The 20,568-nt window shown below is 42.7% G+C and overlaps 1 protein-coding gene across 1 annotated transcript; it reads right to left on the reverse strand.

Moving 5' to 3' along the window:
- Positions 1-5,878: 5,878 nt before the first annotated feature.
- On the reverse strand, positions 5,879-20,514 carry clcn6 (Cl-/H+ antiporter 6). Its single transcript, XM_023411501.2, has 23 exons — positions 20,364-20,514; positions 18,857-18,916; positions 18,680-18,745; positions 18,017-18,082; positions 17,859-17,925; positions 16,823-16,929; positions 16,607-16,733; positions 16,173-16,240; positions 15,612-15,670; positions 15,376-15,508; positions 14,876-14,989; positions 14,412-14,578; positions 14,195-14,306; positions 13,926-14,055; positions 13,169-13,322; positions 11,864-12,020; positions 11,568-11,674; positions 11,058-11,244; positions 10,363-10,523; positions 9,703-9,859; positions 9,082-9,189; positions 8,856-8,981; positions 5,879-8,694 (listed from the first exon to the last, which is right to left on the reverse strand). The coding sequence occupies exons 1-23, from the start codon at positions 20,436-20,438 to the stop codon at positions 8,614-8,616; spliced, it is 2,589 nt and encodes an 862-aa protein (XP_023267269.1). The 5' UTR covers positions 20,439-20,514; the 3' UTR covers positions 5,879-8,613.
- Between the last annotated feature and the right edge of the window lie 54 nt (positions 20,515-20,568).

Raw genomic sequence — 20,568 nt, forward strand, 5'->3', positions numbered from 1 at the left:
CTCTGAAGTTCAGAGGCTGCAGTTTGTGTTTCACTTAAACACGACATGCAGGTTTGCAAAGGTTCCCAAAAAACCACCTGTAGTGACGAACTTTGATGACTGGCCTCATTATTTACATTTATTTATTTACCTTTTAATCCTATTGTGATTCATTCAATCCATTCACTCACAAACTAAACTTTACCCACTATGCATGACTATCAAAAATATTATTATTATTATTACTGTCTGAAGAAATCAGAATAAAAAAAATCATGGGAACTGAAAGAAGCAGTGATGAGCAGCTTTGTTTTAAGTAATTTAAAACCTTCATTTTCAAACAAGTTTGTGCAAATATTACAACTGTAAAGAAATCTGAATATTTTCTTTCTTTCTTTCTTTTTTATGAGCGTGAGACAAAGTGAGTCATTAATCAATCTCATGTCTGTGTTAATTACATAGCTACAGTCAGGAGGCAATTAGCTCAGTTTAGCGTAAGGACTCCAGCAACCCTGCCAAGTACAGACAAGAGACAAGTGGGACAGCTGCACTATGACAGTTTCTGGTCACTGCGATTCTTCCCTCTTCCCTCACCGAATAGATCCATTTATAAACAACGTTCTCACTCGTTTAAAGTTGATCTGATGTTAATGAGGCGTCAGTGTTACTGTGTTTCTAGTGGAGACATGGAAACACAAACAGGGACGTTCACCCACTTGACTTGGCTAAACCAGAGCCGTGAATGTTCCTGGTGGCTTCACGTTAAAAGGAAGGAGAGAAGAGAGAGGATTCTGGATTTTATCCCCCCGTCACTAACACTGGCAGCTCATATAGGAAGGAACCTGTTCCTCACCACTGCAGACAGGAGGAACAATTACAGCGACAGAAATGACACGTGAGTGTTGTTTTAAGAGAGACTTGTAAAAATGTGAACCTGTCCTGTTTATCAGGGACCTAAGGCAGGGTTTGAATTATAGGGGGATTGAGGGGTTCACTGAAGAAGGCACCTGCTCTGTACAAGGTTTCCTTCCACCCTGGAGAAAGAGTCGACCCTCATGATTGTCATGGTATAATTCACACTTCATGGACCCAAGGGTGTTGAAGGAGGAGCAACATAATATAAATATACTGAAGTGAGGATCATACAGAGTTTCCTAAAGGAGATTCTACAGCATCTTCATCAGCCAGTGAGGAACAGACCGATGGCTGCTGTGCGTCCGATGAACATGAACAGGCCAAAGGGTGCAGCACATGTTCCCGAAGATGTTAAATGATGGATTGACCTGTTTTTTTGTGTCTCACATTGGTTGAAGCCGGGTTACAGCCACAGTGATACAGTCCGGAGCGCCAGACGTCCAAACATGTTGTTTCTCATTTAGCATCGTTAAAAAGATTATATAAGCAAAGAAGACAAACAAATGGAGCGCGGAGAAGGTGGCGAGTCAGACAGAAAGCCTGTTCTCCCTAATCACTGCGGCGCTGCAGTCATCACGCTGTCCCCCCTTGTGACAGTTTTATTATCAGAGTTGGTATGCAACACAAGAGTCATTTTCCCCTAATGATCTCAGGCACCTTCCACACCTCAGGACAAGTGAGTGTGGCTGACATAAGTGGAGAGAGGGAGGGAAGGGGGGGGGAGAGAGAGAGAAAGATAATATATAGAGGGAGGAAAGAACAAAAGAAGAGAAAACTGGAACTGAGCAATACTAATGAGAGTTACCACTGTAAGTAAAGTACAGTGGTGAGAAAAAGTCAGTGAAGCTTCTGGACTGACCTGGTTTCTGCTTTAACTTTTCAAAGATTGTGATCTGATCTTCATCCAAGTCACAGATGTTGACAAACACAGTGTCTCTAAGATAATATCACACAAACAATTGTAATCTTTGTTAAACCTTCACAGTGCTGATGGAAAAACTAAGTGAACCTTGGATTTAATAACTGGTTGAACCTCCTCTGAAACCAGCTCCTCCAGTAGCTGCTGATCAGAGCTGCTCAGTGTTCAGGAGGAAGTTTGGATCATTCTGCTTTGTGTTCTCAGACAGACTCTCAGGATGTCTGGTGTGATGTCCGGCTCTCTACAGTTCACTCCTCAGCATCTCTACTGGATCAAGGTCTGGGCTCTGACTGGACGACTCCAGAAGGTGGATTTTCCTTGTCTGAAGTCGCTCTGTAGTAGATTTACTTTGATATTTAGGGTCATTGTCCCGCTCATCAACAGCTTCTACTGATTCCTCAATGATTTGGGGAGAGGTAGACGGTCGTATGTCTGGACCCGGCCAATGCGTATGGGTCAGTTCGCCTTCTGAGCCTGTCTCTACATCGCAGATCACATCAAGGCCATGGTTATCAGCTACTTCCACCATATGCACATGGTGCTCTGGCACACTGCAAGTATCTCATAGCATTTGAAGTCATCCTGATTGAAGCATGGCATGGCTTCCTCCAATAAGGAGCTCTACAGATGAAATTACTTGCACCGCGTATGTCCATGCTCCTGCAGAGGCAGGATGAGCTGATCGCCCGAGCAAAGATCAAATTCAAGCCACACAAGTCAAAGAGTCTTTCTTTGTGGAGAGAGGAGCAGAACAATAGGATAGGACCATCTTCACCATTCAGCCTTATGTCAGGAGTGAGATTTTAACATCAAAGTTTGTTTAAACAGTGAAAAACATAAAAGTCTTACTGTGATGCCGAAAGAAAGAAAATCCATACAGGTGCGACAGGAAATCTGAAGTCCGGAAAAACAGGATCCAGAACTCAGGAACTAAGAAATGGGAGCACAGAGACTAAATACACACAAGGAAGGCAAGGATGTATTATCACAGGTGAAACACATTAGGGCGGGGGCAGCCAATCACCAAGGAGGGAAACACAAGACAAAGACAGGAAGTAAAACTAACATGAGACACACAAGGGAAATAAAACAAATGTCCAAACATAAAGTGTCCATCAAGAAAAAACCATGACACCTTACAGTTCAACTTTAGTCTCATCAGCACATAAAACATTTCCCAGTAGTGTTGTGGAGATTCAAGCTGCTCATAGACAAACTTCAGGTCAGTGATGTTTTTTGAAGAGCAGCAGCTTCCTCTGAGGCGTCCATGCTCCGTGATCTGTGATCCGTGATCCGTGATCCGTGTGTGGTCGAGATGTGAACCAGCTCCAATGATTCCTTTAAGCCTTGAGCTGTTGCTCTGATCTTCTTTCTTACGTTACTGGACGTCCACTTCCAGGGAGAGTAGCCACAGAATAAATCATCTTCATTTATAGACAGTTTGTTTCTGACTGTGGACTGATGATCTAAACTCTTTGAGATGACTTTGTAACATTTTCAGCTTCATGCTCATCAACTCTTCTTCATCCACAGCCCTCTGGTTCACATCAGCTCATGTTTCTCTAAATGTTTGAGTGTGTTTTCATAAGTCAAGGTGTCTCTAACACACACCTCCGATGTAGTTTCTCTGACTGGACTCGAGGGGCCAGAGGCATAAAACTCTGTGTGTGCCACAACTTATCGGGCATGGCGCAGAAAGGAAAGACAAGAAAGAAGCGCAAATTCTGGTGAATTGATCCATAGCTTCTATTTATAACACCCACAGTGTCATCATTTACTGTGACGTCTTAATCTTAATATTGAAATAGTATCGAAACAGTTCACAGGATGGCTCACAATAATTGATAAGGATATAATATTAAACAATGCTAAAGGAAACATTGAGCACACAAACAGTTATTTCCGTTAATGAATTTTAAAAATTGTTTTTGCTGTGTAAACTGCAAAACTTGTAATGATAATAATGATTGGAAGTGAAGTTGGCTTTTTTGCTTTAGGTTCATTTTCCGCGTCTCATTTTCATCATTGAACACTGAACTGAACTAACGTAATGTTTTATCAACATGACTGTAAACTGAGACATATGGAAGCATCGTCATTAGTATGTTACTGTAACAGTTTGAGAACAACTTCTGCAGGGAACAAAACTGAAGGAGCTGAAGCTGAAGACTGATCTTGTAAGAGACGAAAGTTTGAGAGAGAGAGAGAGAGAGAGCGAGCGAGCGAGAGAGAGAGAGAGAGAGAGAGAGAGAGAGAGGGCGTGTGTATGGGATTACTGTGAATTGAAACTAGAGAGGAGACGATGAAGGAAATGAGTGAGATACTGTGAGGGAGGTGAGATACTGTGACCCTTCTTGACTCCTGTGATTATAAAGTGTAGAAAGGATGTGACCATCACAGAGGAGTTCACGATGTGTTTGTTTCTTCCTATAGAAGTGATTTGTCATCAGATTGCCTTCAATTACATTCAGTTGAAGTGTTGTTTCTCTTCTCTCGCTAATCCACTATAATGACAGAGATCTGCTTTTCACCTCTTCACACATCTACTCAGCCATCATGTGATGTGTTAAACAACATGGTTCAATTAGCCCACAGGTTAAAGGTGAAGCTTCGTTACTGGCTGGATTTAACAGAGGTGAATGACAGTGTGGCATCCAATCAGACAAGAGCCTCTTGTAAATATCATCATCCCTCATCATGATGTTTGAGAGTTGAGGATCAGTTTCTGCAGCTGGAATATGAAGCGCCACAAACACATCATTCTCTCAGGCTCACAGCTGGAGAGGAGAGGAAACCTTTGGTTCAAAATAAGTTGAATTTAAAGTGACAAGCGAATATTTTTACATCAGGATTCAAATAAACATTGTTGTTTTTTGTGACGATGCAAATTTGACCAGTAACATCACAGTGTGTATTTTTTGTGCTGCTGTGTGTATGTTCGGGCTTCGTCCACACTGCTGCATTTTCATTTTAAAGTTATAATATGAAACTTTTCCACATTAAAATGTCTAAAACTGACTAGAGCTACGCCACAAGTCCTGAGCCATGTTTTCCTCTTTTTCTTTGTTTTTTATTTGCTGCCATGGGTCAGTAGGTGTTACTGAAGTCACCTGTGTTACTTATTATGGCTCTTGAGTTAGATCATCTGAGACATCCATACCCACTTCATGCTGTGATTGGTCAGCTGTGTGAAAGCAGGGTTTGACCTTCCCTCTCTAGCTCTTTTTTTTTAAAAACTATTTGTGGCATTTTTAACATGTTCAACCGAGTGCAACACTGTGAAAGTCTTTCTGGAGTTAATATGAAAATATGTGCCGTCACCGGAACTTGATGGTCTACAGCCATGTTGGTGCTGCAGCGTTCACTGTCAAGAAAATCAGATGAAGGCACTGATAAAAGTGAAGCTCCATGGTTTGTTTTCATTTTCAGGTGTGATTTCTTTTCATCTCCGCATCGCTGCTGTCAGAACTGGTTAATGGTGAACTGCACCTGTTGGGGGAAGCTGTTAGTCCCAGCTCTGTTAGTGGCCACTACGGTCTATGGGGTAAATGCTTGTGCACCTGTCCATGCTACAGTGAGACTCCAGGCGCCGTCATTCATCGCCGTCTGGGCCCACAGTGCTCAGCACATAATATATGAAATGTCAAGCTTCAAGGAAAAACTAGTTTGTTGTCATGTTGTGGTTGTGTTGTCAAGCTCCCACTGTACTGTTTTCTTCATAACTGACACAGCAGACATTGTGTCACGTCACAGGAGGAAAAAGCTCAGGTGTACATAAACAAACTGATGGCTGGTTTCCATGTAGCTGCTTCAGTGCAGGGTGCTGGCATTGTTCATAAGGTTTAAAGTCCTCGTCACAGCAGAAAGCAGCAGAGAAATTTGCCCGTTTATCCTGCTTGAGGCTTGATGATGTGAAACCTAATGTTTCATTCCTGAACATTTTGTTTGTTGATTTTTTTTCCATCAATTAATCGACTAATCCTCTTAGCTCAGGTGAACACATTAGCATTAGCATATAGCCTCATTACTCATTAGTCTTGGAAAAAAACAAACACACAGAAACACTTTGTATGATTGACAAAACAGAAGGACCTTTATTTAAACAATAATAAAGGCACGACAGAGTTTCTCTGGTTTTTGTTCCATGGCTGCAGCTTTTTGTGCCAGTTCTCTACGTCTGTAGAAACTACAAATTCCTAAACAAGCACAGGCCGCTGTCTAATCTCCACGTAGCCATATGACACACAAAGAAGTAGTCCTTCAGTCCTTCACAGTCTGTAACAGTCTGTCAGGTCTGGCTTCACAGTCGGACATACTATCCACCGTTTCTCTTAATCTCATATTCTGCCGTATGTAGTTTGGGCAACATAAAAATAACAAGTGAGCAACACTTGGACTATAAACAATAATAGTATCCAGGACGGCCTCGTGCATTTAGAAATACAATTGCATGACACTCAATCATTCACAGCACAGGCAGCAAATCATAAAAATAAAATTGTATAAAAAAATAATCTCTTAAATAAAACAGAAGAGATAAGAAACAAACGTGGGATGTTTGATGTACATATGTGCCGTCGTGGCTGCTAATAATCCATCAACCTAACATACAGTGAACTATGTCCATCAATAAAAATACAACACTTCCTTTTACTTGCCTTTGTTCCCAGTCACATTTTTAGTCCCTTTTAGGAATGACAATGTGTTGTATGAGGGCAATGGACCAGAGAAATGCTATACTGCTACAAATCTAATATCACAACAGTTCGATGAAATAGTTTGGACATTAGTTTTTTAATAAAACTGGATTTTCTCAGTTTTACTTTAAATTCCCTGTTACATAACAAAACCTTGGTCAGCATAATCTGAGACACAGCCCTCTTAGCCCTGACACTTTCTAACTCTGAGCTGACTGAGTGAAAATATTATTACATGTCATAAGTGCAAATTATACTGTCTGCCGAGGTGGTTAGAAATGTTACTGTGTCCTACATTACAGGGAATGAACCGACACGGTCCTGAAGTCCAGTTAAGCTGCGAACGAGCCGTAACTTTAGTGCATATTCCAGTTACTTACACAGAAAATTAAAATGTACAGACAACAGTCGTAAATAAAAGTGCTACAGTGACAACAATGACAGAACATCATCCAAAAGGTCAAAAGAAAGATCCTGAAGGTAGTGAGGAAAGTTTGATTTTGGTAGTTTGTTGTACCGCAGGCTTCAAACTGTGAGCAACGCCATCCGCAGGTCACTGGAGCTGTCACCTCCACAAACATGTGCAATTTCGTTTACTTTTTCAAGACTCAATGTAAAGTTATATCTGTGTCATCCAAACAACATTTTGTAGCTTTTTTCTTCTGTTTCATTTTTTCCCATGGCTGTAGTTTGGCAGCTAACAATGACTTCCTCATTATGAAATCTGCCTACAATGCTCTGATAGTTCAGTTGTGTCTCCAACCAGCAGAAACAGGAGGCGATGTGCACCAACACCAAATCTGAACAAAACTTTTCCATCGCCATCAAGTTTGATTCAGCTGTTGTTGTCTTTTTTTCAGGTCTTATTTTTGCATCCTTCTATGAACATCATGTTTCATGTTGGCACAATCAACAAAATACAGCGTGTGCTGCTGCGAGCGAGGCTATCTACTCATCTGACGAAAAAGATCTACCTGTGTTATCACTGGTTTCCTCAGTCGTGTTAAATCAGTTAATGTGATGAAGTCACCAAATTAATTGAAGCGATTACTGATGCTTTAAAGGGACCTATTATGCTCATTTTCAGGTCTATATTTTTTATTCTGGGACTCCACTATGACTGAAACGGGAAATATTAGCTCAGGCCTCTTTCTTCTGATTGGCTGAACCCGGCGCTTGTGAGCAGCCTCATCCTCTTACCGGTGTGGAGGCTCTGAAAGCGAACTTTAAAACTAAGCAACAGAACATAATTAATGAAAACTTATCAGATCCATCCATCCTTATCAGATTTAGTCTTTCAATCTGTTTATAAAATGTTTCTATATAGGCTCCTGTTAGTAATTGAACGTGTGGGGAATTAGCTAAAATGAAACTGAAGGGGAAAACATCTGCTGTCAGGAAACACCAAAGCTAACATTGTTAGTAAAATGTTATTCTGCTGTGGCCAAACGAGCACATTAAACGTCTATGATAATAATCAAGCAGACTGGTGTGGGAGAACGAACTGAGCTTGGAGCAGACGACCACATAAAGAAATCAGTGATGAGATGACGTCAGTTCATCGCTGCAGCAGAGAAACCTCCGAAACCTGGTGTTCAGAGCTGACAGACGCTGAGCTTTACTTTTACATACGATACATTTATTTGAAACCTTAAATTTGTTACGGACATCCAGCACACGATAGGTCCCTTTAAGCTGAATGCTTCCAGATCCGACCCCTCAGTCCTGTAGCACACAGTCTGAACAGTGTTGATGAATTATCAGCCATCTATCCGTGACTTTTTACAGACACATCAACATGGTGAAGTCAAATACGGTTCCATTACACAGATTACGCCCAGTCCTCCCAGTGAAACCAGTGGATCTGAGGCTGGAGGAAGGCTGACAATCCCTCAACACTGACACTGCAAGACAACGGTACGGTTTCACTCACTGGAGAACTGTGTTCCCTGCTGTAGCACAGAGAGTGTGTGTGTGTGATGTTGAGTGTCCTGCGTGTGTGTGGGAACGCCTACATGCTGCTAGGAATGGACAGAGATGAAGGCTCAGGACCAGGCTGCACAGAGTTTGGGTTGGAAGGACAGTAGGACGTCCTGAGTCGGGTCACACGGTTATGTAGTGCTGCCGCAGTTTGGCCACAAGGAACTCGTGGGTTAAATTATGTCTCGTGATTATTCCAACGATCTGAAAGAGATGGCAAAAATCAAACAATATGAGCTGCATGATCAACTGAAACATAACAGCTTCTACTTTTCGCCGGTGTCATGACCGACCGGAGCGCTGACTTAAACGCTGGGTATCAGCCTTTAACAGAGCGAACTGGAGGAACTGAAAGCCGTACTTACTTCTCCGACAGCATTGACCACAGGTAAGTGTCGCAGGCCCATGGTCCTGAACAGGTTGAACACCTGGGAGATGCGTGTGTTGGGTGACACTGTGTAGGGACATGGGTTCATGTAGGGGGTGACGTCCTGCGAACACAGAGAGCATCATTTTCAGCTTTTATCAACTCAATCAATCTTGTTGATCTTTGAATTTCTGCTTCTATTTCCCAGTTCGAATCGGTCGTACCACGATCATGCGGGGGTTGAGCAGGGCGAGGTCCAAGTCGTGGATGTCAGGGTAACGTGGGTAATCTTCAGTCATCTCTGCAAAGGACAGCCTGGGCTGAGTGGCGCTCTGTGATGGAGGGTGTGGAGAGATGTTCAGTTGGATACAGTACAGTTTACATGATTAGATTCTTATTGATTGGTCCAGACTCCAAACACACAGCCCGAGTCATACAGAACTATGGAGTCCTGCAGCAGATGGTCTGGCCTCAGACATGAAGAGACAGAAGACACCAATCCCCCCTTTTTCCACTAAGGCAGGTCAAGGGCTGGTTTTCGAGCCGGTGCTTAATGTCACTGGTTTGAGAGCCGCACCAATACTTTGCTGGTCTGGAACCAAGAACCGCTTCCCTCAGGGGCGGGATTATTGTGACCAAAAGGACCAACTTAAACTTTGTGACTACCATTTATAAAAACACTTTCAAAATCACCATCAAAATGTTTGGATGCCATTGTGGGAGGACCAACACTTGTAAACTTGATTTAAGAGTCGGGGTAAGAGTAAGGTCTTGGCTGGTTATGATGAAGGTAAATCTGTGTAGCGTCCCGTGTGTGTGTGTGTGTGTGTGTGTGCGTGACTGACCGACTGGTTCTCGGCGTAGCAGACCCCTCTGATGAGCAGGTTGACCAGCTGCGAGCGCAGGATCAGGCCGTGGAAGGTGAGCGGTCTGAAGCGCTCCTCCATGGTCCACTCCTCGCTGGGAGACTGATCTGGGTACAGGTTGGGGTAGGGGGCGTGTCTGCATGTGAACAACAACAGTGTTACCGTCCTGTGACGCTGACAGAAAACAGGTGTTTGAAACTCGGACAAAACAAAGTCCATATTCAGGTTAGTATAGTGTTAACTTTTATAATATCATCTATTACAGTAGTACATAGTATATTTTACTGTTTACACTTGATATTATTGTACTATTGTTACAGTGTGGAAGATTTAAAAGGTGTCAATTGTTTTAATGAAATTAAAATTTTTAAGCTGTTAAAGACAAAAAGCTGAATAATTGTAAACTAACAAAATGCAAACAAAAAAAGAAGATACATATACAACGTGCAATGTTATTTCTTTGTTTGATTTGTCAGTATTAAAATCTTCGAAGCGATAACAACAGAGCAGTATTTTAGTGTGATCTTAACTCTGGTGTAAGTCATCAGTAAGTCCACCCTATCCTAGTCCCACTTACCTGTACAGGTAGGAGAGTGTGTGTGTGTGTGTGTGTGTGTGTGTGTGTGTGTCTCCTCCCACCTCCTCTCTAACATCTGCTGCAGCAGGTCCTCTCCCTCCTCTGCAGGCTCCACCACGGCGCTCTGCTCGTCACAAACGTTCCTCAGCTCGCTGGACGGGTACGACTTCATGGACTGGCAGCGCCGCTGCTGTTCCCCCGCGCGGGACACAACAGTGGATTTCTACATGCAACAGTGAAGAGTAAAGTTTACACTGATTAATCAGTTTCCTGTGGTGGTGCATATGTTTCTAACACCTACAAACCAGAGCAGTGAAATGACAAAGATGCTCTTAAATTAAAATCAGCACATTCACTAACTGACACATCCTAAGATTCAACCACTGTGCTGCTTCATCTCATGAAGATACAGATCAAAAGTAGAAAAGTCAGTGATCAGAGCAGAGAGCACAGGCCTCTACCTCCACCTGCTGGCTGGTTACTCCTCTGAATGCACCTCTACAAACGAGTCATGAATGTTTAAACTGTAAAACTGAGACGTTTTCACAAAGAAAGACGACAAAGAGGAAAAACATCACAAGAAAGAAGGAGTAAGAAGACAAGGAGGAAAGGATTGAACTAATAGCTGGACTTTAGGCAGAATTTGTATTTTCATGATTAAGCACCACAGTGCACATCGTTGTCAGGATCAATGCTGTCCACTGAAACGTCCCCTCTTCTCTTTTAGATACGAGGCAGTTAGTGGTGCAGGACATACCTTGAAGCGGATGTTGTTGCTGACCAGGATGTTGCCCTTCATGAAGTCTCGCTCGTTCTGCCGGTTTTCAGTGACCACGGGGAAGGCGTGGTAGACAGTGGTGCGCAGGATGCTGACTAGAGACTGGACCCGGGTGTGGGGGTACACGTAGGTCAAGTTGGGCTCCATGATGTCACTGGCCGTCAGCCTTGGAGAGACGAGGGAAATGATACACACAGATATCATGAAGACAGTATATATACAGTAAACAGTAGCTATCAGAAAGTTATTTCCTCCTTTAAACAAATAAAGACAAGAGCAGACCAGCAAAACATGAATGAAGAGCTTCAGTAACTAGTGACCAAAACATTTCAGAAATCAGATTTGCTGAACGTGCTGCTCTCTGAGCAGGCAGAAAGTTACCAAAATAAAAGAACAGGTGAGGACAAAACATCAGTAGGCCTCAGGAAAACAAGCCGGCAGAGAAACACGGAAGCTTTAGTTGTTTGTTTGTTAAACAACAAATCTTACTTGTCCATCTCGACCTCCGTCTCCCACTCCAGCAGCGGCACTCCTCTCAGCTCGATGTGGACGTCATAGATGCCCTTGTTGAAGAAATCTCCAGTCCACTTAGCAACCTGACGATCGACACAAAACCATTTCCCACATGAACCAACAAGGAAATACATGACTGCAGCAGACACACGACTGACCTCATCAACACATCTATTCATGTCTCTGACTCATGGGAGACAAAAAATAATAATAAAATCATATTGACTCAAAAATATAACACAGTGGCTGAAATACACAACGTGACAGTTTACCATCAGAGTGATCATGATGGGCAGCCCATATGTGATCTCATTGGTGGACTCAATGAGGATGACAGTCAGGCTGATGGTCATTCTGACCACACCTCCGAGGAAGGCGGCGGCGCCGATGAGAGCGAAGGTCCCCGAGTAGATGTCCATCCCCAGTTTCCTACCAGAGGACGGACACAGTGAGAACCAGTGTCAGTGGGAAATCGATGTGTGATGAGGAGGGTGAGGTGAGAAACAGCTGCTGTGGGCTGGACGGGGGGAATGTGTGTGGTGAAGTGCATCAAGACTTGAGCCAACAGGCTTCCTCAGTTAGAAAGTGTGTTACCAGCGATGACTGTCAGCTGAGACTCCTTGTGACTGACCGAAAAGGAGAAACTTATCCAATCAGCTGATTCCACCACATGAGCTGTGGATCTGTACAACCAGCAGCAGTGTTACCAAGCTCAGACCCGTCATTGATTATTTTTCATTGTTTCTGTCGTTTTTCAAACATGAACCTTTGTAGTAATTTTATGGGAAATGTGCTCATTCACTTTCTTCATGTCTGTATTTCTCATGTGTGTGTGTTGAGCACAGAGCTGGGGTCAGGAGGGGATCAGACCGGAGGCAGGAGTGAAGAGTTGGTCTCTAATATTCACAAAATACTGAACTCCAGTGGAAACTGCTGATCAAAAACAAAGCTATAACATTATCCTGCCAAATAAACTCAGACAAGCTTCCTGTTGTCTGCTGCCGACTGCTTATGCTGTAAGACTGAAGTGGTGTTAATACTGGACTCACTGGGAGCTGTACTGGGAGCTGTACTGGGAGCTGTACTGGGAGCTGTGGTCATGAATCTCATTCTTTTTCACCTCAACACGGCCACATCTATCTCTCTCCCTCCGTCTCTCCCTCTTTCTCTCTCTGATGTTTTATTTTTCATACACTGAACCACCGGCCCAGTTCATGAAGTGACGCATCAGGAAACGTCCCAGTTCTTCTAATTGCCAATCTGACATTGCAGATTAGTTTTTAGCACAATGAACTCACTGACACCATTAAATGAAAGTTATGAGTGAAATGTTGTAGAAAAAACATTTGACTCTTAAAAAGTTCCTTTTTAAATTCTGTGACATTCACTTACTGACGCAGATTGTTTGTGAGATCATTTGCTATAATGAACAAAGTTTTGACTGGTTTTGATATTTGTGATATTTTGTGGCCACTGAGAATTAGAATCAGACAAATCTTGGTCATTAGAACTTTAGGAGAACATTAGGAGAACATTAGGAGAACATTAGGAGAACATTAGGAGAACATTGTTCTTACACTTTGAGAATGTTGGCTACCAGACGTCCAAAAGCCGCCCCACAGAGCAAGGAGGGGACGAAGAGGCCGCTGGGCACAGACACACCGTAGGTCCAACAGGCCAACAGGAAGTACAGAACGAAAAACACTGACAGCGTCACAGGGCTGAAGGTACCTGAGAGGAAGGGGGAGGGGCAACCAGTCAGTGAAAAATGTATATCACCCGAGACTGAGCAAAGGGAAGACAGGAGTATGTGTCATTTTCAGATGATTCCCTGGTGTCATGTTGCTTTCTGCTGCGTTTTGGGGTCTTCACTCAGAGAGAGCACTAGGACAGATGGCAGCAAGGGACCATGGGAAACTGAGGGATGTTTACTAAATTAATTACATTTGTATAATAACTATCAAATAAAAACAAATTTGAAACATCATCAGCTTGTTTCAATCATCAGCTCTGGCTGGACCTCAAATGCATCCATTTCTGCCGCTCACTTGAGGCTGGGTCACAGCAGCAGATCGCTGCGCGACGTAATTCTTCTCCCCAGAAAAACGAGTTGTACTGTATTTTATTGCCTCCTTGTAGTAATGACAATAACATTAACAATCCCAGCAAACGCAAAAGGGATCAACACCATTGCTGCTTGGACCAACCAATAAAACTACAGACAGAATAAAAAAAAAACATTGATGAAAATTAAACTATGTCATTAAATGCCACATAATTTCAGAGTGATATGTTTTAGCCGAGCTGTGATGAATGTGTGTGCGCTCCTCTCACCATCCTGGTGGAAGAGCTGGTGGATGGCAGCCTCCTGTGGATTGAAGAACAACGTGGCCATGTCATTGTAGGTCTTGTTGGAGCAGAAGAACTGGCGGATGGTTGAATTGATGTCCTCACTGCCGGACAGCTGAAATAAAAAAATTAAAAACCTTGCATTTTAATTTCAGATAATAAATACATGAAGCTGAATGCAGAGTCTGATGTGAGCGTCAGTGCAGCCTCAGTCCACTGACTCAGAGGAGTAGATTATATAAGAGTGGCCTTACTGTGGAGTTATGAGTTGTGGGGGAGGACAGGTCACGGCATTCGCCCAACAGCATGGAAGCAGCGAATATCACCACTGTCGTCACCATGGTAACCAGCAGACTCTCAAGAACTCTGGAAAAGTGCAGATGTCAGATCAACTCCTGTATCAAAAGGCAGTTTGTAACTTTGATCGACACGTGCGATGTGCCCTCCGTGAACAGGTGAGGCAGCAATCACCTGATAAACTTGGCCTTTGGGTGGATGTGTCTGATGCGATACTTGGCCAGGCACTTGTTCATGCAGTTGAAGAGCGCCCCCAGCAGGCCGCCCACCACCCCCATCAGGACAAAGAAGGCCAGGTCCACAACTGTCCACAGGTGGCAGTTCTTGTCTCCATCTTGACACTGATGAGCAAGGAGTTTTGCAGCAGGGTTAAACTGATATATATCACAATATTCCATGTTATCAAATATTGTCCAAAGCCTATTTGCATCCATGATATAATGTCAGGGAGGCAGTCAGTCAAAGTGATGATGTGGAGCAAAGTGGAGATGAAGAGTTTGACATCATCATCGTAGCAGTGGAAGTGGAATCAGCAGATGATGTTACCAAGGGAGAGCATGAAGCAAATGAACAGGAGAGGATCAGGCACTGAACACTGGGGGACACCTTGGGACAAACGAGCACTCTTGACTCTTTACCTTAAACTCTCCAAAGTTGAGCAGACCAGGCAGCTGGAAGGAGCCCCACTTGTTGAAGTTGATCCCTGAACGGAAGAAGTTGAGGGTGAAAGTGGCCGACATGGAACAGAAGAGCTGAGAAAGGAGAATGGTTTATCATACTCAGTGGTTAGTGCCATAATGGTACAGCAAAGCCCACTGACAGACTGAGGCAGTAGGGTTGATATTTCAGATAAAACAACAAAAACAAACAAAACTACAACGAACAAAAGAAACTCATCACAATACAGCTACAAATAAACCAATCAATCACAGTACAGTTACCAAATAACCAATAAGAATACAGCTACAGAATAGACTTACCAATCATAATAGAGCTACAAGTCAACCAATCAATCATAATATGGCTACAAATCAACCAAACAATCAAAATCCCAATTCTTGCTACATAAAATGGCAGAAGATCACCAAATGAGCATGGCTGAGTCGCTGCTGGTTGTTCACTGGAAAAGGTTACATACCACTTTCCAAGTGAGAGCCTGGTTCCAAAAAGAGGAGCCCTCCTCCAGACTGAAGAGGGTGCCACCTATAGGAGCACCAAAGGCAGCAGCTACTCCAGCAGCAGCACCCGCTGACACAAAGTCTCGCTTGTCCCTAAACAGTAAAGACAACACAGTGACATATGGTTGACAATACATTTGCAGCATATTTTGACATCTAAGGAAGCAGTGAACAGTGTGCGGCGGTTTTTTCATACCTGTCACTGCGGAAATAGGGAAAATCAAATTTGATCCTCTTGAAAGTGATGCTCTGAAACTGATACAGGGAGAAAACAAATGATTAGCATCATTAAGCCACGATAAGAGTCGACGTGTCAGTAACAGGACAGGGTTGAGGTTATCTTACTTTTACATGGTAAGGTGGGCGTGATCAAATTATTGACCGCAGCCCTTCCTAATTTAGTTCTGTTTCTAATCACTCCATTTTAAGCATCCTGAGGTCTTAAAGAACAGCGACACATTTTTTCAAATCTGTAGTCGGGTGAATGAACATGAACACTGAAACAAGCCTCCCGTTCAGACTGAACATTAAGGGGTTCCTTTCCTAACATGCCTCTAAAGTGTCACTCCAAAACGTATCTGACGCCAATACGAGGCTGCGGCAGTCTTAGTTCAGTCTTTGTGTTTCTGTGCTGAGCTGAAACGGAGGGACGGTAACACAAAGCTTCGTGTTAGCTTCAGCTGAAGTTTAGGATGTGTCATACTCAGTCTCTGTCCCTGATTGTTGATGTTGTGTTCGAAGATGTGTTGTATTGTACCTGAGGAAGGCCAGCTCCCACAATGGCTCCACTGTGTATCATCGGACCTTCTTTCCCCACAAACAGACCTGAGGAGACACACACCAAGTCAGAGGCACTGTCCACCCTGACTCATCACCAGTACACCACACAAATTATGGCTGTGTGATCAGCTACTTTCCAACGCTGCTTTTCCTAAATCATCCTTCCAGTACCTTTTTATATTCATTGAGTGATCAGAACCACACTACTTAATCTCTGATCTGATTGCACAAGAATCTATGAAAAGAGGGCAAAACTCCAGCAGCAGTTGAAGATGTTTTGACCTCTTTGGGCTTCTTCCTTCCTCCATGCACGTTGGAAGTAGGTGAAGTTGTGCCACAAACCTTACTTTGTTTCTACAACCACTTCGATGCAAACACTTTTATTGTACACAACCCTCTGTCATACTTTACCTCCGGCCACACTGAACAGAACTCCAGCTGCCTTGCACACAAAAGTTCGCAGTCGCACAATTCCAGGAATTTTCACGCCGTTCAAGTAACTTTTAATTTCTGGGATCCCCGAACCTGCAGCTACTGGCTGGAGAACAGGGCACCAGAACACAGCATGTTAGCATCCTCACATGATTCCACTGAGTCGTGTATTCTCCTGTGTCTGAGCTGTCTTACCTCAATGAGGACGAACACACTGGCGATGAAGACGAAGGTCATGTTGAATGCCAGGAGCTCCAGCAGAGACAGAGGTAGGCAGCCTTTTTCAGTGCACTTCTCCACAGCTGATGGCGTTCAGATAAGGTAGAAGAAAACACTGAGACGAGCAATCCAGCTGTGACCAGCTTCTACTGTTGTCACAGTTATGTTACTGTAACAACACAACAGCAGTTACACTCAATGATGCTGTATCTTTGACAACTATAACCTGAAGCTGCAGGTTTATTCAGGCCACACATTAATGAGTGGAGAGTGATGATGCTTTGAGAAACAGTCAAAATTATTGTGAGTGATTTTATGCAAAAACAGCAAAACAACTGGTGTGGTCCCTCAGTGTATTCATAGGCATTAACCTGGAGAAATGCTCCATACAAAACACAAACAAAACATAAGATGTACTGTATAAACTCCATAAACAACTTATTAGTTACAATCAATGTACTATCAATACAATTCAAGTTACAATATGTATTTTCCACATTAAAATTTCTAAAAACAACTAGACCTATCTTGTGTTGTGTTGTGTTATGTTGTGTTGTGTTATGTTGTGTTGTGTTGTTGAGTTCTGTTCTTACATAATCCTAAATGTTTCCATCAACTCTGAAACCTGAGAAATCAGTGATTTTAATCAGTGTAACGCTCCATTTCATGTGGTCGCCTGTCAATGACGTCATATCCTCTATGTGCATGCATGAGTGTTGTGGTTGTCTGAAAAGATGTTTTGACAGAAGCTCAACATTGAGTTTTATCTGGATCTGAAGTTATAAGATTGAAAAGCTTGGCGTTAACTCGGCTCCTAGCCCCTCCAAGACGTCCTGGGTCCGCTAAACAGCGTTGGTGAAACACTGAGTTTAAACGTGAAACTGCTTTATTCAGTGTTTTTACTGGTTATAATCACCTGGGGCCGGTTTCACAAAGAAAGACTTTGACTGTGGCTTAGATATAACAAATACCTGATAAATGAACTAGTGAATTCAGACTTGTTAAAGGATACAATCACCGACCAGAGTAAACTTGACTTTGGTGAAGAGGCGAACAAAGAAATCCACAAACAGACCCACCTGAAAGAGACATGAAGGTAACATATTTTCGGGTGTTTTGGAACATGTTGGAGTCTAGTAAAGAAAACCTAAATATTGCAAATACACTTACCAGACCCACTGTTACTCCGATGGTGAACACCATGATCCACCGTACTGCCTCATACTTTTTGGCTTTCTATTGGAGATATAAAATCATTTGACATACAACATCTCAAACTAAGAATTAAACCATTTAAACCTGTGAGTCTTTCTTTCCTCAAATCATAACTTTGTACACAGAGTTTTGTGAACTGATCACACAGCACACATTAAGATACTCTATGTGATTTAATTTCAGAATAGCAATAAGGTTTCTGAGGTTTCTGTAAGAATAACAGAGACTAGTGTTGTCTGCAAAACAAACATTAGAAGACAGTTTACAAAATTAGACAAGATCAATTATGCAGTTTAAGAACAAAAGTGGCCCCAAACTTGATCCTTATGGAACACCAAGTTTAATACTAAGAGGAGCTGAGTTGATTCTTTAAAAAAAATTTCCACCCATGACAATAGCTATAGAAATATCATAACACATTATACGGCACACTGAGCCTCAATAGGTTCTTTGAAAAACAATCGTTAACAGTTTTGTTTTTTTAAATACAGTATGTAAAATTCCTCCTGCTGGAATTTTGATAAGGCAACAAGGCACAAATGTAATCCCATCTGCATGCTCTTATAGAGTGCATTATCTACATCTGAGCAATTACTCAACAGAAGTCACTTGTCTTACCCTGTTGTCCATCCCCTCCAGAACCTCCACATAGGGTTCATTGATGCAGCGGTCATAATCCAAACTCTGTTGAAGCCAAAACAAAGACTGTGTAACTATTACCTGGGTCACACATGAATCTGCCAACACTGGCTGGACATCTTTCTCCTAATTATGGTTTTCCACAAGTTTTTTCACCTCATAGTCTTTCCTCGGTAGAATCTCATCTTCTTCATCCCGGAGTTCCCCAAGGATTGTCTGGGGGGGAAAAAAAACGGCACAATATAATATAAATAGTAGTTACTGGACGTAACTACAGTTATATGTGTGAGTGTGTCACCATCTAACAGGCTTCTCACTTGGTTAACCTCTTTGAGACGACTGTCACCGTGATAAAGGTAGAACTTCACCTTGATCTTACGTTGCTGAGGCAGCTGACAACAGGGTCAAAACCTGGGTGTTATAGGTGAAGGTGTAAATCCCTTCTCTTGCTTGTTCTTTTGCTTGTAGGATGTTAACACGCTACATCATTGCAGGATGGCAGAGCTTCATCGCACGGTGAAAAGGGGACAGCATATATGCATTGGAGTTTTAAAAGGGATTGTGGTGTGCAGTTACACCCTGACTGAGTAATGACACAAAGATTTGCCTCAGGGTGACCAGGCAGAGCCTCAAAGGGGTAAACCAATAGCAAAGCCTGTTCGAGTACAGGTAGAGTCAGAATACAAACATGTCCGGCACAGTAAGGACCCTTTACCTGAAATTAAGACAGCTACAAACTACAAATCCTTAAAGTGACCAGAACCACTATACCATCAGCCACTTTTCGATGCTGGTGCTACTGGCTGAATCCAAGAGAGCAAAATGCTGGCCCAACATATGCCTGGGTCCTTAGCCCAGATCTGGCCCATGTACTTCCACATCTAGGACAGATTCTGCCTGTTGTCCTCAGACACAAGATTGTGGAAGTAGCATCTGACAGTCATGCTGTATATGGGCCAGATTCTGGCCGTAGAACTGAGTGTATACTGGGCTGGAAGAAAACAAAGGACTTTGCTACATGGGATGCCAATTAATTCACAAAATCCAGACATCTCAGTTTTGATACCACTTTAACAACAGCTGAGTTTTACCAGTAATAAGAAAGTTGTATGTGTATGTCAACTTCTTGTGTGGTTAGAAGAACATGCCAGACTCCATACAGAATTTGTACATTTAAGGTTGACTTATTTTGTAAATGTAAACAAAACAGAGAGACATGATATTTTATGGGGGTAAATTCTATATTTTGACATTCTCCCAACAAATTTATCAAAACCTACATTGAGTTGGAAGATGATTGGTATACTGTTACAACGGGGTGATTGAATATAAAAGTACTTTGGTCCAAGGGCCTCGTCTTCATAAGCACAGGGGAAAACAGCGAGTTATATTCCCTGCGTGTCGCTCACACTGTGAGGACACTTATTGCCCGTTTCAGCCCAGTTGTTGTTAAGCATGGTGAATGGATTGAGGGTCACTGCGCTTTGATTGGAAAAGCTACAAGACAACGGAACACAGTCACTTAAACAGGGTGGAGTAAGAGAGCCAGTATATACAGCACTCAGGAAAACTGGAGAAATTTTGAGGGAAAGAAATTATTATAAAATCATAATGAAATAGTTAATAGAGCCCTGCAATGACTAATAATTACATAATTCCTTACCAGTTCCTCTGGTGTCCGTGTCTCTCCTTCTCTGCAGCAACATTGGCAACAAAAACAGTTTCCACAACACGCCATCTTCGTTGTTGTGTCATGCTGCGTTCAGAGCTTGTGGGAAAACCATCAACTTTAGAAAGACCAAAACCTCTGGAACAACCTGAAAAAACACATTAGTAGGTAGAACATCATCCTGTTTTACAGCAAACGA

This window comes from Seriola lalandi, unplaced genomic scaffold (genome assembly GCF_002814215.2).
Source record: "Seriola lalandi dorsalis isolate HSWRI2012SDOR001 ecotype SW California unplaced genomic scaffold, Sedor1 jcf7180002054469, whole genome shotgun sequence".
In the NCBI taxonomy this organism is placed as follows: Eukaryota; Metazoa; Chordata; class Actinopteri; order Carangiformes; family Carangidae; genus Seriola; species Seriola lalandi.

Bases quoted from the DNA above. Each gene is read 5' to 3' on its own strand.
- clcn6 (XM_023411501.2), bottom strand. From the start codon at position 20,438: ATGGCGTGTTGTGGAAACTGTTTTTGTTGCCAATGTTGCTGCAGAGAA. The intron at 14,579-14,875 runs GTAAAGAGTCAA...CTTGCTCATCAG, and splicing joins TCAACTTTGGAGAGTTTAAG to TGTCAAGATGGAGACAAGAA. The intron at 8,695-8,855 runs GTAAGTACGGCT...CATCTCTTTCAG, and splicing joins TGGTCAATGCTGTCGGAGAA to ATCGTTGGAATAATCACGAG.